At 41.9% G+C, this 13,472-nt stretch overlaps 1 protein-coding gene across 1 annotated transcript; it reads right to left on the bottom strand.

Moving 5' to 3' along the window:
• Positions 1–464: 464 nt before the first annotated feature.
• LOC119844850 (pinopsin-like) lies at positions 465–6,120 on the bottom strand. The gene is made up of 5 exons (XM_038376240.2): positions 5,693–6,120; positions 4,122–4,304; positions 3,294–3,439; positions 2,754–2,993; positions 465–1,635 (listed from the first exon to the last, which is right to left on the bottom strand). Exons 1-5 carry the CDS (start codon positions 6,039–6,041, stop codon positions 1,495–1,497), a joined length of 1,059 nt encoding a protein of 352 aa, XP_038232168.1. The 5' UTR covers positions 6,042–6,120; the 3' UTR covers positions 465–1,494.
• Between the last annotated feature and the right edge of the window lie 7,352 nt (positions 6,121–13,472).

Below are 13,472 nucleotides of genomic sequence, written 5' to 3'. Positions count from 1 at the left end.
TCTAACATCAAAGGCTGTAGATAGACAGTCATGGAAGAGAAGGTCCGTGATCATCTTGTCAGGAAAAACCATAATGACATGACACAGAAAGGAAACTCCTTCGAGAGCAGGGGTAACATTTTTCAAATGTGACTGAGGAGCTTAAGGCCTATTTTCAAAAGTGATCTTCGGCACTTTGGGCCAGATTTTCAAAGGTTTTTAGGTGGCTAAAGATGCAGATAGGTGTCTAGTGGTATTTGGGAGCTAGGCACCTGGGTGTTTTTGAAAATTCCTACTTGCATTTTAGGTGCCTAAATACCTTTAAAAATCAGACCCTTATTCAAGGGGACTTAGGATCCTAAGTCACTTAAGCATTTTGGAAAATGTTACACTAGTGCTTGCAATGTTCTTGAGCCACTAGATGTAATGAAGGAGGTCAAGTAACGGTTATTGGAGGAAAAATCGCATCCGTTTAATGTTGTTGAATTTCTCCCTATTCATGTTGTGCATCTTTTGCTTTCTGCTATCGTCTCAGCCTTTATGGCCCCGGTGGCTTTACTGTGTTTTTTTTTATTATGTGCCACAGAATCTTTTACAGGCTTTGTTTCACCTTTATTGCAAAATCAATGACTCTAAGGCCTTTCCTGATTGCCTCAGCTATAAATGAAATACAAATCTGCTGGGCTTCAGGCCCCTTGTTTTTGCCATATTGATCTTTTCCTTTGTCTCAGTCAGTGTAGCATTTTTCATGTGAAATAAAACTCCAGTTGTGGTCACTGGAGGTTACACCCTGCTGTCTGTTGGGGCCCTTTGCTAATTGCTTATTTGCTAATTGACTGCCCATGGCAAGGAGACAGTGGTGTTTAAATGTCTGGATGTTTAGTAGCCCAATCTACTTGAACACACCTGTTAAATTTTCATTGATTCACAGCCTGTCTTGAAGTTACACAAAAGGCTCAACCAACACAAATCCTACTGTGTATTGAAAATGTGTATTGAAAATGTGCAGGGCTCTCTCCTGTTTTGCTCTGTGCAGTGAAATATATTTTTAAATGAAATGAAGCCTATGCTTTTCCTAATGGGATTACTGCTGCACAAGTGCTCTTTTGGGCTTTAATGCTGATAGTTTAATTATTCCTTGGCTTAGTAAAAGGTCCCCCATTACCATGCTTTAACACTTCCCCCAGGGGGTAAGGAACTAGGAATGGGGGCTATTCCCATTGGGAGTGTGAACTGTTCTCTCTGATGTTTACTCTCTAATATGGTTGCTTTCCTGCCATTGAAGGGAATGTGTTTTATCTTTTATCTAAGTTTGCAGTGACAGGGCAGGGTACAGTGAATATTATTGGGAGCTCTAAGAAGAAATTTTTTATTCCTTTCTGGTGTATATTTGGGCTGTTAGAAAATAGCCAGCCTCTTTGCTCCTCTTTGTGTTTATGGCAAATGAAAATGAGACAAATGTATGGAGCCGGCAGCTGCCATTCCTCCATGCAGGAATTGAAGCATCTGCACTGTTTACGATGGGGTCACCTTATTTCCACATCCCTCCAAGGCTGATGAGATGCCTTTGGGGGCACCAGGCATAGCAGGAGAGGTTTCCTGCATCCCTGACAGGTTGCGATTGCAGCACATCATTTTCAGCAGGCAGTCCCGGAACTAATTGGGGAAAGCACATGTGTTACAGGAAAATTCACTAGATAATAGAAGAAGGCAGGCTGCTAAACATACCTCTCCTGGGTCCCTTTATGCCAAACTACTATACCAGGTTTTGCTTTACTCGATGCTGTAACCTGTTTGTTGGTAGCGCTCCTGTGAGATGCAGCCTGGATGCTTTTGGCACACGTGTAAGAACTGCTGTATTGGCTCAGACCAATGGCCTATTTAGCCCAGTATTCTGTGTCTGACGGTGGCCAGTACCAGAGATTCAGGGAGAATGTACAGAACAGGGCAATGCTGGAGCGATCCACACTCGTCTCCCCCTCACCCGGCTTCAGGCAGTCAGGGTTGCCCTGAGCATGGGGTTGTGTGTCCCTGCCCATCATGGCAAATAGCCATTGATGGATCACCCTCCATGAATTTATCTAGTTCTTTTTTGAACCCAGCTGTATTTTTGGCCATCACAACATCCCATGGCAATGCGTTCCACAGTTTAATTGTGCATTGTGTGAAAAAATACTGCCTCTTGTTTGTATTGAATTTAATTTCAATAGATGACACCGGGTTTTTTAATTGTGGGAAAGGGGAAATAACAGTTCTCTATTCACTTTTTCCGCACCAGTCATGATTTTATAATCTGCATTACATTGAAGGTAGTAAACCTCCAAGGCAGGGGCGATGTGGACAATACCTAGCCCAGCGTGGAATGCAAATAATAATGTTGGGGTCAGACTGGTTAGTGCCTGACCCTGCTCTTTGCAGGCACTGGCAATTGATTGATAAACATCTGTCTGTTTGTTGTGCAAGCTCAATCAGGCAATTCATGATCCAAAATTAAGCCAGTTGCCCCTACAAATTAATGGGTATGCAAAAGGATCTCTGGTTAAGGCCAGGTTGAAAATCAAGCTCCATCTCAATTTTATACCTTAGGCTTTAATAGCCTTGCCTATTGTAAAGATGCAATCAGTGGGATCTAGCATTTAACAGGAATCCCAATAGGAAAGATATGCTATGCTATATTAGAATGCCCCATTACTGCTATTCCACTTAATTCCTATAAGCCCCCAGCTTGTGAAGGCTCGTTTTCAATTCCTCTCTTATAATCTTCATGCTCTCACCTTTTTGTTCATGAAGATGTAGATAATTGGGTTGTAAACTGTGGCTGTTTTGGAGAAGTATGAAGGCAGTGATGCTAGAGTTGGTTGGATGGGGATGTCTTTATTTGTGGCAACCACCATGGCAAAGGTGGAATAGGGCAGCCAGCAGATAAGAAAGGCCATCACCATAGCAATCACCATTCGTGTCACCTCCCTCTCGGCCTGCTGAGTTGTCCCAGATTCTTTTTGTTGTGCTGCAACCTACAGGCAATACAAGGGAAACAGCCTGCTCTTTAATATGTCACTGCCTAATTCTACAGAAAATACTGATGCCCTATAAAATGGCCTAAGCTGAGGGAAAAATTTGCTGGGCAAATGGGTGCGTGGCACACTTGTTAGCCACATTGTCCTCCCTTCCTGTTCAGTTACCTGTTTGTAGTGTAGAGATCAACCTATGCTGACATCACACAAACAGCCATCTAAAATTACACTGAAAACCTGCGCTTGCAATGGTGTCAGCAATACATGTGACTGTTCAGACTGAAATGTCTTTGTACTTACAGCTCGTAGTGTCATCAGCAGATTTGTATAGGAGAAGAGGATCAGACTGAGAGGAATAATGAAACAGGTAATAAATAAAGTTATGATGTAGCTGCTGTTGTTCCTGCCTCCGGTGTACCAGTTGGGACCACAGGAGGTTCTCAGACCTAGAACAATGAGATTTTAATCAACGCTAAGACAATCCTGAAGCATGATCAGGGACTTCAGTGGGAAAGGCACAAAGAGCAAATACCATCTACTGTTCTTGCTGAATTGTGCCTGTTTTCCAAAAGCAGCTCTCCAAATTCCAGCCAAATCACACGAACAACACTGGCATCAGCCAGGATGATTTCTGGCTGGCAGCGCAATTATTATTAATTTACAAACAAACCACAATGAGTCATAATAATAAAATTAAAGTAAATTTCTAAATGAGCAAGTTTTTAATAGGCTTGTTCTGTGCTTTAGCCATTTTGCTCAGCTATTCTGGGTGCAGCGACTGTAGTCAGCAACAGCACTCTGCTGCTCCTCTGTTCATCAGATGTTGTGTTAAGCATATGCATAATAAGAAAACAGATGTTCTGCAGTTTATTGTAATAAGCAGCTAACTTTTAAAGAGTGATATGTGAAAGGAAACCCTGCAATTAATGAGAAAACAAGGAGTCTTAGCACTTGGAGAACAAAGACAGCCACACAGTCAAAGACAGCTGTAAAATCATTGTTGTCTCTCCCCAAATATGTCATACTTAAAAAAAATTTCCACCAATGACTGAAGAAAAAACTGTGCCCATCAGCCATTGCTGAAGCTACAGACTTGAATGCTTCCTTTGAAGAATGTGACACTCATACCTTCCGGCACAAAGCTGCTCCAGCCTAACATTGGTGGGGCTGTCCAGAGAAGTGACCAAATCCAGGTAAACGCACAGCCCATCACTGCATGTTTGTGGTGAAATCGGAAATCTCCCATGGGTTTGCAGATGATGATATACCTTTCAAAGGCCAGGATCGCCAAGGACCAAAGCCCCACAATGCCTGAGACAGATCACTAATGGTTAGTATGTGTGGAATATGATTTCAAATTGCTGGTTTTTCTGAGCTATATTACTTTGTCCATGTAAGGACATGTAAGGACATCTCCATAGAATGAGCTATATTCCAAGTAGCTGTCTTGCAGATGCTTGAAATAGAGATTTCAAGCAAGCAGGCAAAACCAGCAGGGAAAAAATCTTTCACAATAGCATCGTATTACCATAAGAACGGCCATACTGGGTCAGACCAAAGGTCCATCTAGCCCAGTATCTGGTCTTCCAACAGTGGCCAATGCCAGGTGCCCCAGAGGGAGTGAACAAAACAGGTAATCATCAAGTGATCCATCCCCTGTCGCCCATTCTCAGCTTCTGGCAGACAGAGGATAGTGGCACCATCCGTGCCCATTTTGGCTAATAGCCATTGATGGACTATCCTACATGAATTTATCTAGTTTTATCTAGAGTCTTATTCTTATTTATTTTATGATTGCACCCAGTAGCCCCAGCATTTCTTGTTTATTTAACTCTCTATTAATTAATCTGGGGGTGTCTGAAATGATACACTGTATTTCCTAGGACATACAGTTTCCATTTTTTAAGGCAGTTTTCACATTTCTCAATGGAGTTTAGCTAGGATGCCTTAACAGATATCAATACCACGTATGGTACTCTGATTCGCCAGCTGCAGGAGTGTCTGAAATGCAGTTTCTCCACTGGAGCGTTTCCACCATGACACTGGAATTGGTGCATCATGTTCCTGATGTTCATAGAAATATTTTTAAAAATAGATATAAAAGAGCTGCAGAGTGGAATGGCATCAGGGCAAATGCCATGCACCCTGTTTCAGTGCCCCTTGCCCACACAGAGACACCTCTGCTGGCCACTGATTGTTCACAGCAAAATGTATGAGAGCTTGTGTCTTCATTTTTATACCAATACTATCACCAAAAACCTGACCATTCTGCCTTGTTAGCCCATGAACATCCAACCTAGCAGCCTGGGCAGCGCTAAGTGATGCAATCACAACATATAGCATTATGATAAATTACATGTGATATAAAAATGTTCTATTTCTTCCTTTCCTGTTTTAAGCAAGACCAAACCTGAGGATCTGCTCAACCAGTGTGTTCTGAACTCCCCAGGTGAGTAAGCACTTGCTCTCCCATTCCATGCCTGTGAGCATGTGGAATGATAACAAATTCAGCATCGTCAATGATGCCCTCTCTTTGTTCTATGGTTTGAGAAGAGGCAAGGAGACATTTGATGGCCAAGGACAGCTAATGAGCCATAGTTGCTATGTCATAGTCTCTGACCAGCTTTAGATCAAGTGCAGTTGCACTAGCAGAAGACAGAGAAAGAGACTAGCCAGCTGATTTCTGTAAACGTCCTTACCTGTTAAAGAGACCATGAAGCCTTCAAACTTGCACATCCTTTTGCCGAGCACAAAGAAGCCATTGATGTTATTCGAGAAACTGATAGTGCTTCCGAAGAAAGTCACCAGCAGATCAGCCACAGCCAGATTCACCAGGATGTAGTTCAGTGGGGATCTCAGTTTCTTGTACCTGATGGAAACCACAATGACCAAACCGTTCACAAAGGAGGCAGAAAACACTACGATGCCCATGAGCACAGCCACCGATGTGTAGATGCTTCTGGGAGCTAGGTGAGGCCACTGTGGACCATCAAAGGCGCTGGGAGTTCCATGTTGCAGAGGAGCCTGAGAAGTGTTTGAAACATACATTTCTCTTCAAGGGGATGAAAAACTTACACCCGCAAAGACAAAGCAGGTGACCTACCTGAAAGGGCAGTGGACTCTCTTTATAAAACCAGGGGCTTAGGGACTCCAAAGAGGATCTGTAGATTAAAAAAGCTCAAGGTGTTTTAATACAGAGTTTTTATAATCAGCTCTGTACTCATAAGGGGATAGGGAGTCACTCACAATCTGATGGATGAAAGCTACATCATTTAAATGAGTAGATTTTGATTGTGCTTTTTCTAGTAATGTAGTTAAATGGCTGCAGACACATTTTTTATAAACACAGCCTTTTTAGAGCCTAATCCCCACCAATGTTGTATCTGAGTTTCCTGGAATATAAATGATCACAATCTCTTGTGTTCTTATGGTCAGTGTTGTATTTCACTTGCATTTCAATCAGGGTTTGGGCTCTGAGTGCAGGGATTGAAATATATGAATTCTGGTAATATTATTATTGTTAATGTGTATTGACAGTACAGACAGACTACTAGGCCAGGGCCCCGTTGAGCTGGGTGCAATACAGACATATCACAACAAGAGGACCCCAGCCCCAAAGAGTCTGCAATCTACGTATAAAACTGTAGACAACAGGTGGCTAAAAGAGTTGTGGGGAATCAAGCAGTAGGAAACAGTGAGATTATACCAATCAGCATTAAGGGTCCCTCTAAGGGTGCGGGGAGCAGAATCGTCCTGGCTGTTGTAAGGCTGTGAATAAATACATTTGGTCTCTAATGAGAAAGAGTGGAGGTTTTTTTGCTTAAAGTGCTTGCAAGGAAATACGGTCTTGCTGACTGAGTACCAGCGGCCCTTTGTTAGGTGTTAAGTTAGGCTGGTGCACCCTGATGACTGCACAGAACACATGGTCATCAAGAAGGTCAGCGTTTTCTAAATGAGAGCACATCATCTTTCAATATATTGACCTGTAGTGGGCCCAAATGAGCTTCTGTGGTTTTGGCTCAGAGAGGCTCGCTGGCCTGCCTGTACTGCAGCAGGGTAATTGTAATTCTAAAGGGGGCATCATGTTCTAATGCAGGCCCCAGACTCTCCATTTCCTACCACTTGCCACCCCATCCCAAAATCAGAGGCTGTGACTGCATTTGGCTCATTTGGGAATTGATGCCAGGAAGCCCCAAAATGTACTAACACTGGGGTGAAGTCTTTTAAGGGACCACCGTGGAAAGAAGCCCTGCAGCTCTTCTCTGGCTGAAAGGTCAGGCACAGATAGCCGTTTATGGCTCATAAGAATGGCCACAATTGTAAACCAGGGAAGGGCTGGCTTCATAGCTTGGTAATGAAATAGCTGGGCACACAAAGCTGTCCCATATAGTGTGTGCTTTGGTTTGTGCCATTGCTTATGCAGACTCCTTTTTGTGTTTTTTTTTAAATAGGGTTTTTGAGAACAGCGTCTGCTTCAGCTGCTGAGGGGTTTGCAGCTATATCAAACAACCTTGGTGTGTTTTGGATTGGAGTGTTCCTACTCTAGTGAGCTGAGTGTTAATAAGCGGTATGTGTATGCGAGTCCAGCCTGAGAGAGACCAAAGCAGGGCTGCTCACTCTAAGGTCAGTAGGGACTATCCTGCTAAGCTAGACCGCCTGCACATTGCAGGCCTCAGAACCTCACCCACTCAGCCCTGTAATAGACATCTAACCTTTGGCTGAGTTACTGTGGTCCTCAAGTGCTTGCCAGGAAATATGCTCTTACTGACTATGTATTTGTCTTTTAATACCAGTGTAAATATAAGATTAAGGAGAGAGCTAAATGAGGTTGGATAAATCAGTTTTGCTATTCAGGAAGCTATGGGTAGTGAAACACACTCTAACCCTTTGGTGTTGGTAGACCCACTGCTCAAACCCAAGTTTGTAGCGTAGTTAGGTTAGGCCTAGAAGCCTAGTTAGGTTTCCAAATGGCCACTAGCTCTCTGTTTGCAACTATAGATGTCTAACTTTACTGTTAGATGCTCATCACTGTAGTGGCTGAGCATCTCACACCTGTTACTGATCTTAGCCCCCAGCATTCCTGTGAAGAAAGGAACAATTGTCTCCATTTTACAGAGGGGGAGGGTAACTGAGACACGGCTTAAGTGATGTGGCCAAGATCACACGGGAATGATTGTGACAGAACCAGGCAGCCACTCCACCTCTGCTGAATCCCAGTCCGCTGCCTTAATTAGACCATCTTCTCCTTTGTCTCTCACAACTGTACAATGTACAGTGTGGTCTATAATGTATAGTTTCCTTTGAAGCCCTTCAGTTTCTTCCTGACTGTATATTAAGGGCTAGTCTACACTGGCAATGCTAAAGTGCTGCCACGAGGAGCACGGATCCCAGCGCTGGGGCACTGTTTACAGTGGTGCTTTACAGTGCTGCAACTTGCTGCACTCATGGCGGAGGGGGTGTTTTTTCACATCCCTGAGCGAGAAAGTTGCAGCACTGCTAATTGCCAGTGTAGACAAGCCCTAACAAACAGCAAGGAAAGAACAGAGCAGAGGGCCCAATTCTGCACCCAAAGCTACCAAATGACATAAATGGGAATTTTAGGTGGGTAAGGTTGCAGCACGATTGGGCCTTCAATGTTTTTAATAGAGGTCACAGGTTAGAACTGAATTGAAAAGAATATATATGAAATGCATTACCTAGACTGACGTGGGTACTACAAATCTAAGGAGCTGTTCTAATGATCTGATTAAAGTGAGATTTATTGTCTAAACCTGCTGGGGAGGAAAAGAGACAGAGAGCAGAATACAAGCTAAATGCAGCTTGGCAGTGTTAGTTGGGGAGGTTTTCAAAAGGAGCAACGTCTTCACTGACTTTGAATGGGATTTGTGCACTGATGCACACTGCATTTGTGTATTGAAAACATCCTCCTTAGAGTTTGTAGAGTCTGTACTGTGGAAATGTCAATGGGCATGTGAAAAGATATCTGCAACATTAATGCTCCCAGCCCTCTATTACGGAGTGTTCACTGCTATTATTGCTTGTCTAGTACAGTTTTAAATATTTCAAGTTATGGGGCTTCTCCCACTTCCTTGGAGAGTTTTGCACAGTCAATGAGATCTTGATGGTAGGGGTTTTTTTTCTGCTATTGAGCCTAAATGTTCTCTTCTAGTGATTTCCCCCCCCCCCCCGAATTACAAACCAGTCGTTGCACAGGGTCACAGAAATGCTCTTAATCATTTGGGACAAACTTTCCAACCCTGTATTTGAAATCGCAACCCCACACACACGCTCTTGGTGCTTCTTCTGACTACTGAAGGTAGGTAGAGTCTATTTCTTGAGTCTCTATATGTTCACAAATCAACATTTTACATACATGAAAGGTCATCTCCTGACTGCCTTGCACACTCAAAGTCTCTGGTGGGGTTGAGTAGGCAGGGAATGCAGTACAGAGTACTTAGATTGTTTTCTCTTTGGGGTGGGGACCATCTTTTTGTTCTGTGTTTGTATAACGCTTAGCACAGTGGGGTCCAGGACTGGGGCTCCTACGTACTACCACAATATCATTAATATTATTAATTAAGCCTTTTAAAACACAGTACAATGTTCTGTCTACCCAGTAGCCAGATCCCTAGCAGGTGTAAATAGGTACAGTGCAATTACCTTGAATGAAGCTACTTTGATTTACATAAACTGAGGATCTGGCAGATGGAGTTGTGATTGTGCAATGGAATTAAATATAATCTGATATTTTAAGGTGACTTTATCAAATTATTTGTGACATTTCATATGTAGCATCTTATTCACCAGCGTGACAGGTATGACACTGTGAAACAGGCACTCAGTAATTTTTTTACATATGAAATATATGGCTCTGATATACAGCAGGTAGTGCTGGTCCTGGGCAGACACGTTTTGTACTGGAAATATTAATTCTCGTGTGTGAATGAGCAAATACGAAAAAGGAATAGGTTTGGGAACTTTGGTATATGAGAGCATTACCCAAAATAGACTGTAGGAGGGGAAATCTTGATTTGAATAGTATATGCCAAAGCCAATGTATAAGCATTCTTTATTTTAATTTTGTTAAAAAAGACAAATCAAACCTAGTACATTAAATACAATGCATGCTCTTCCCTGCTTCATAAATTCAGTCTGAAAACCTTTGAAGTTACAACCAAATATTGATTCAAACACAGAGGATTGCAATAAAAACACCAGCCAACCAGTTTTACTATGCAAGTCAAGACCGAAGCATCTCCGCTATTCTCAGGAGAAACATGGAGGTCACAGAGAATAAGGGTGCAGGAATATTAGACACAAGTAAGAAAATTACAAAAACAACCTTCTCCTGGTGTATGTGGTAAATTTGTCCCAAGGTACTAGCTGGGGAACTCTAGTACATGAAGCTGTCCTTAGACCAAAACAGGCTTTGGATTAAAAGCTGAAAGGCAGACACTTTGGGCGGGGCGGATGGGAGGGGAAACAAGGTTTGGAGACTGTTAATGCCTATTCAGTCTGTCAATTTTTAAAAACATACTTACTGCAAAATCCAGTAAATATTTGCACTATTGAATAGCTGAGATTCTGCTGTGGTTGGCTGGAAAATCACTAACTGTTAGAAATTGCAATGCATTTGGGGCAGCTGTGTAAACATAGACACTGAATTTTTTTTGTTGTCATTTAGCTCATTTTAAACAATATCAAGAAAAACCTAATGCTCAGTTATTTCTTTGTCTATAGAAAGCATGAATACAGGAAGCAGTTAACAGTGCTGAGCATTGCCATGTAAACTTCTGATTTGCAACTGGAGCTGTTTTTTGTAAGAACACAATCACGCACTTTGCAACAAACGGAGGACAGCTAGCCAAGATGAGGTAAGTGTCCAAATCTAGTATACATTTAGTTGCATATCCTGTATTAGGCTAGGCAGTTGATAAGTTGGTCCTATGTACATTGATGGGAAAACACATGAAGTTTGATATTCAGTAACAAAGAAGGACTCATGAGAAGGGACTCTTGGGAATATTCAGTAGGAGGTTTGAAATTCAAAGCTACTGCCTTCATTTGAGATGCTGAATAAAAAAGGCTAGTATTGTTAAAGAGCCAGTGCTCCCTAAGCTAGATGCCACCCTTTAAATAGGATCTTCACCTCTGGTACCAATTTAGCTACTCAGCATCTTGAACTCTGAATATAAACCCTTGGCAAACAAAGTTAAATCTTCCAAATCTACAGAACTCAGCTCAAAGTGGAATTCCACAGGTAGCTGTAATCTCATCTTTTGGATAAAATGACTTTAGAAATATTTCCTTGCTCCTTTATGTAGCTTTTATTTGAACAGGAAATTCACAAATTTGTCACTGCATTCCTTGACGCATATTGGAAATATTATTTATCAATCATCTTAAGAGCCACAGAGCGTGTTGTACCATTTGGCTAAAAACACTCATGCACTGAAGCACTCTCAGAGCAGCCATATTCCTTTTAAAATGCCTCCCTGGTAATGTTACCAAATAACTCCTTTTAGTGACATTACTGGAAACCTCTGAACCCCACTCAGGGTTTTTCCACACAATTGTAGTGCTTTAAATTTTCAAAGCGATGTACAAACCTCACAATGCCCCAGTGAGGTAGATAAATATCCCCGTTTTACAGATGGGGAAGCAGAGGCAGAGTGGCTAAGCGACTTTGCCAAAGGCCACACAGCAAGCCACAGGCAGAGCTGAGATTAAAATGCAGACGTTCCAACTCCAAAAATAAATCCACTAGCTAGCTCTACTCTGGGTTTTAATTTTGTATCTTTGATTTCCCTCACTAGGAAATACCTCTTTGTTGCTTAGTTCATCTGCTTCTGCTGCTTATCCCCCATGTGGATTCATAACCCTTTTTGAACCGAGCAGGTACTTGTAATGTCACAGAGAATATCTGCTCTGAGTTTCTGTCAGGGGTCAGTATGTCTTGTAAAACAATCCTAAGGAAGCAAAACAATAGCATTTTTCGTGATGCACTTGTAACATTCCAACATTGTCCCAATACAAATTGGAAGCCAGATCCTGCTCTTCACTCAGCTGACTTCAGTAGGATTACTCACATGAGTAAAACAAGCAGGATTTGGCCCTTGGTTTTACAACTGGCAAAAGAAACATTTTTTTCCAGGTAGAATCAGCTGCTGCTGAGCAATTTTTGCCCCTGAAATGCTCTGAAAAGTTAAGACCATAAAAAAAAAAGTGCATAAAATCCTAAACGATTCGTCTAGCGCCTGTGAAAATTGACACAACCTCAAAGGAGGTGAAAGTCTGTGTCATTTTCGTTGTCATTCCAGCATCTGAGAGTTTAAAATGCGGCATAGTGGACTGAGTGATTACTGTACAAACAGGGAGAGACTCAGAGCTGAACCTTTAGAATTCACCTTTTTTTCCCTTTTTATTTTGGGTTCTATTTATAAATATTAATAAATCCAACAAAAAGTACACATAGATAATACTGAAATACAAAATTGTTGTAGGATGCAGTTAAGGACAATTACTGCAGCCTTCACATTGTAGCAAAACATTGGTATCAAACATTTAACAAGTTCTTGCATGACAACCACCATCTTGCATGCAATTTATATATACAGCCCAGTTAAAAAAAGACTTCAATACAAAATGAAAAAATGCACGCATTATGTCCCACTCCACATTAGGCATAAACCAGTGTTATGGCAAAATATATGCTTAGACAAATGGTACTTTTAAAATAACTGACAAAAAGGGAGAGTCCCTATTATTCCTGGCCATTCTAAGAGCGTCATTTTCAGAGCCCTTGAACACATGCAGCTCCCATGGACGCCAGTAAGAGCTGTAGGGGCTCAGCACTTCTGAAATCAAGCCCTAAATATCCTGCTATATTTTGAAGTGCTGGAAAAGTAACATACATGGGCAAGAGAGAATTGGTGAGATCATCTAACTTGACATACTGTTGGCATTCAAATAAAATTCATGCATATCTGCATAATTAACTACAAATATTACATTGTTAAAAAGACCCTAAGAAGGTTTTCCCCTATCTAACAAGGTGTACTATTATAACTTTGAAATATAAATGTAGGTCTAAACAGATCTGATTGTTGCCAAAAAGTGTCCTTCATCCCCAAAATACATGTTTATGAACTACTACATAGTAGAGAATAAAGACTTGAATTATCTTTGAAAACTCGTGGCGAACGGGGGAAGTCCCGGATGACTGGAAAAAGGCTAATGTAGTGCCCATCTTTAAAAAAGGGAAGAAGGAGGATCCTGGGAACTACAGGCCGGTCAGCCTCACCTCAGTCCCTGGAAAAATCATGGAGCAGGTCCTCAAAGAATCAATCCTGAAGCACTTAGAGGAGAGGAAAGTGATCAGGAACAGTCAGCATGGATTCACCAAGGGAAGGTCATGCCTGACTAATCTAATCGCCTTTTATGATGAGATTACTGGTTCTGTGGATGAAGGGAAAGCAG

Source organism: Dermochelys coriacea, chromosome 17 (assembly GCF_009764565.3).
Source record: "Dermochelys coriacea isolate rDerCor1 chromosome 17, rDerCor1.pri.v4, whole genome shotgun sequence".
Classification (NCBI taxonomy): Eukaryota; Metazoa; Chordata; order Testudines; family Dermochelyidae; genus Dermochelys; species Dermochelys coriacea.
This window is presented reverse-complemented; position numbering and strand designations above follow the sequence as displayed.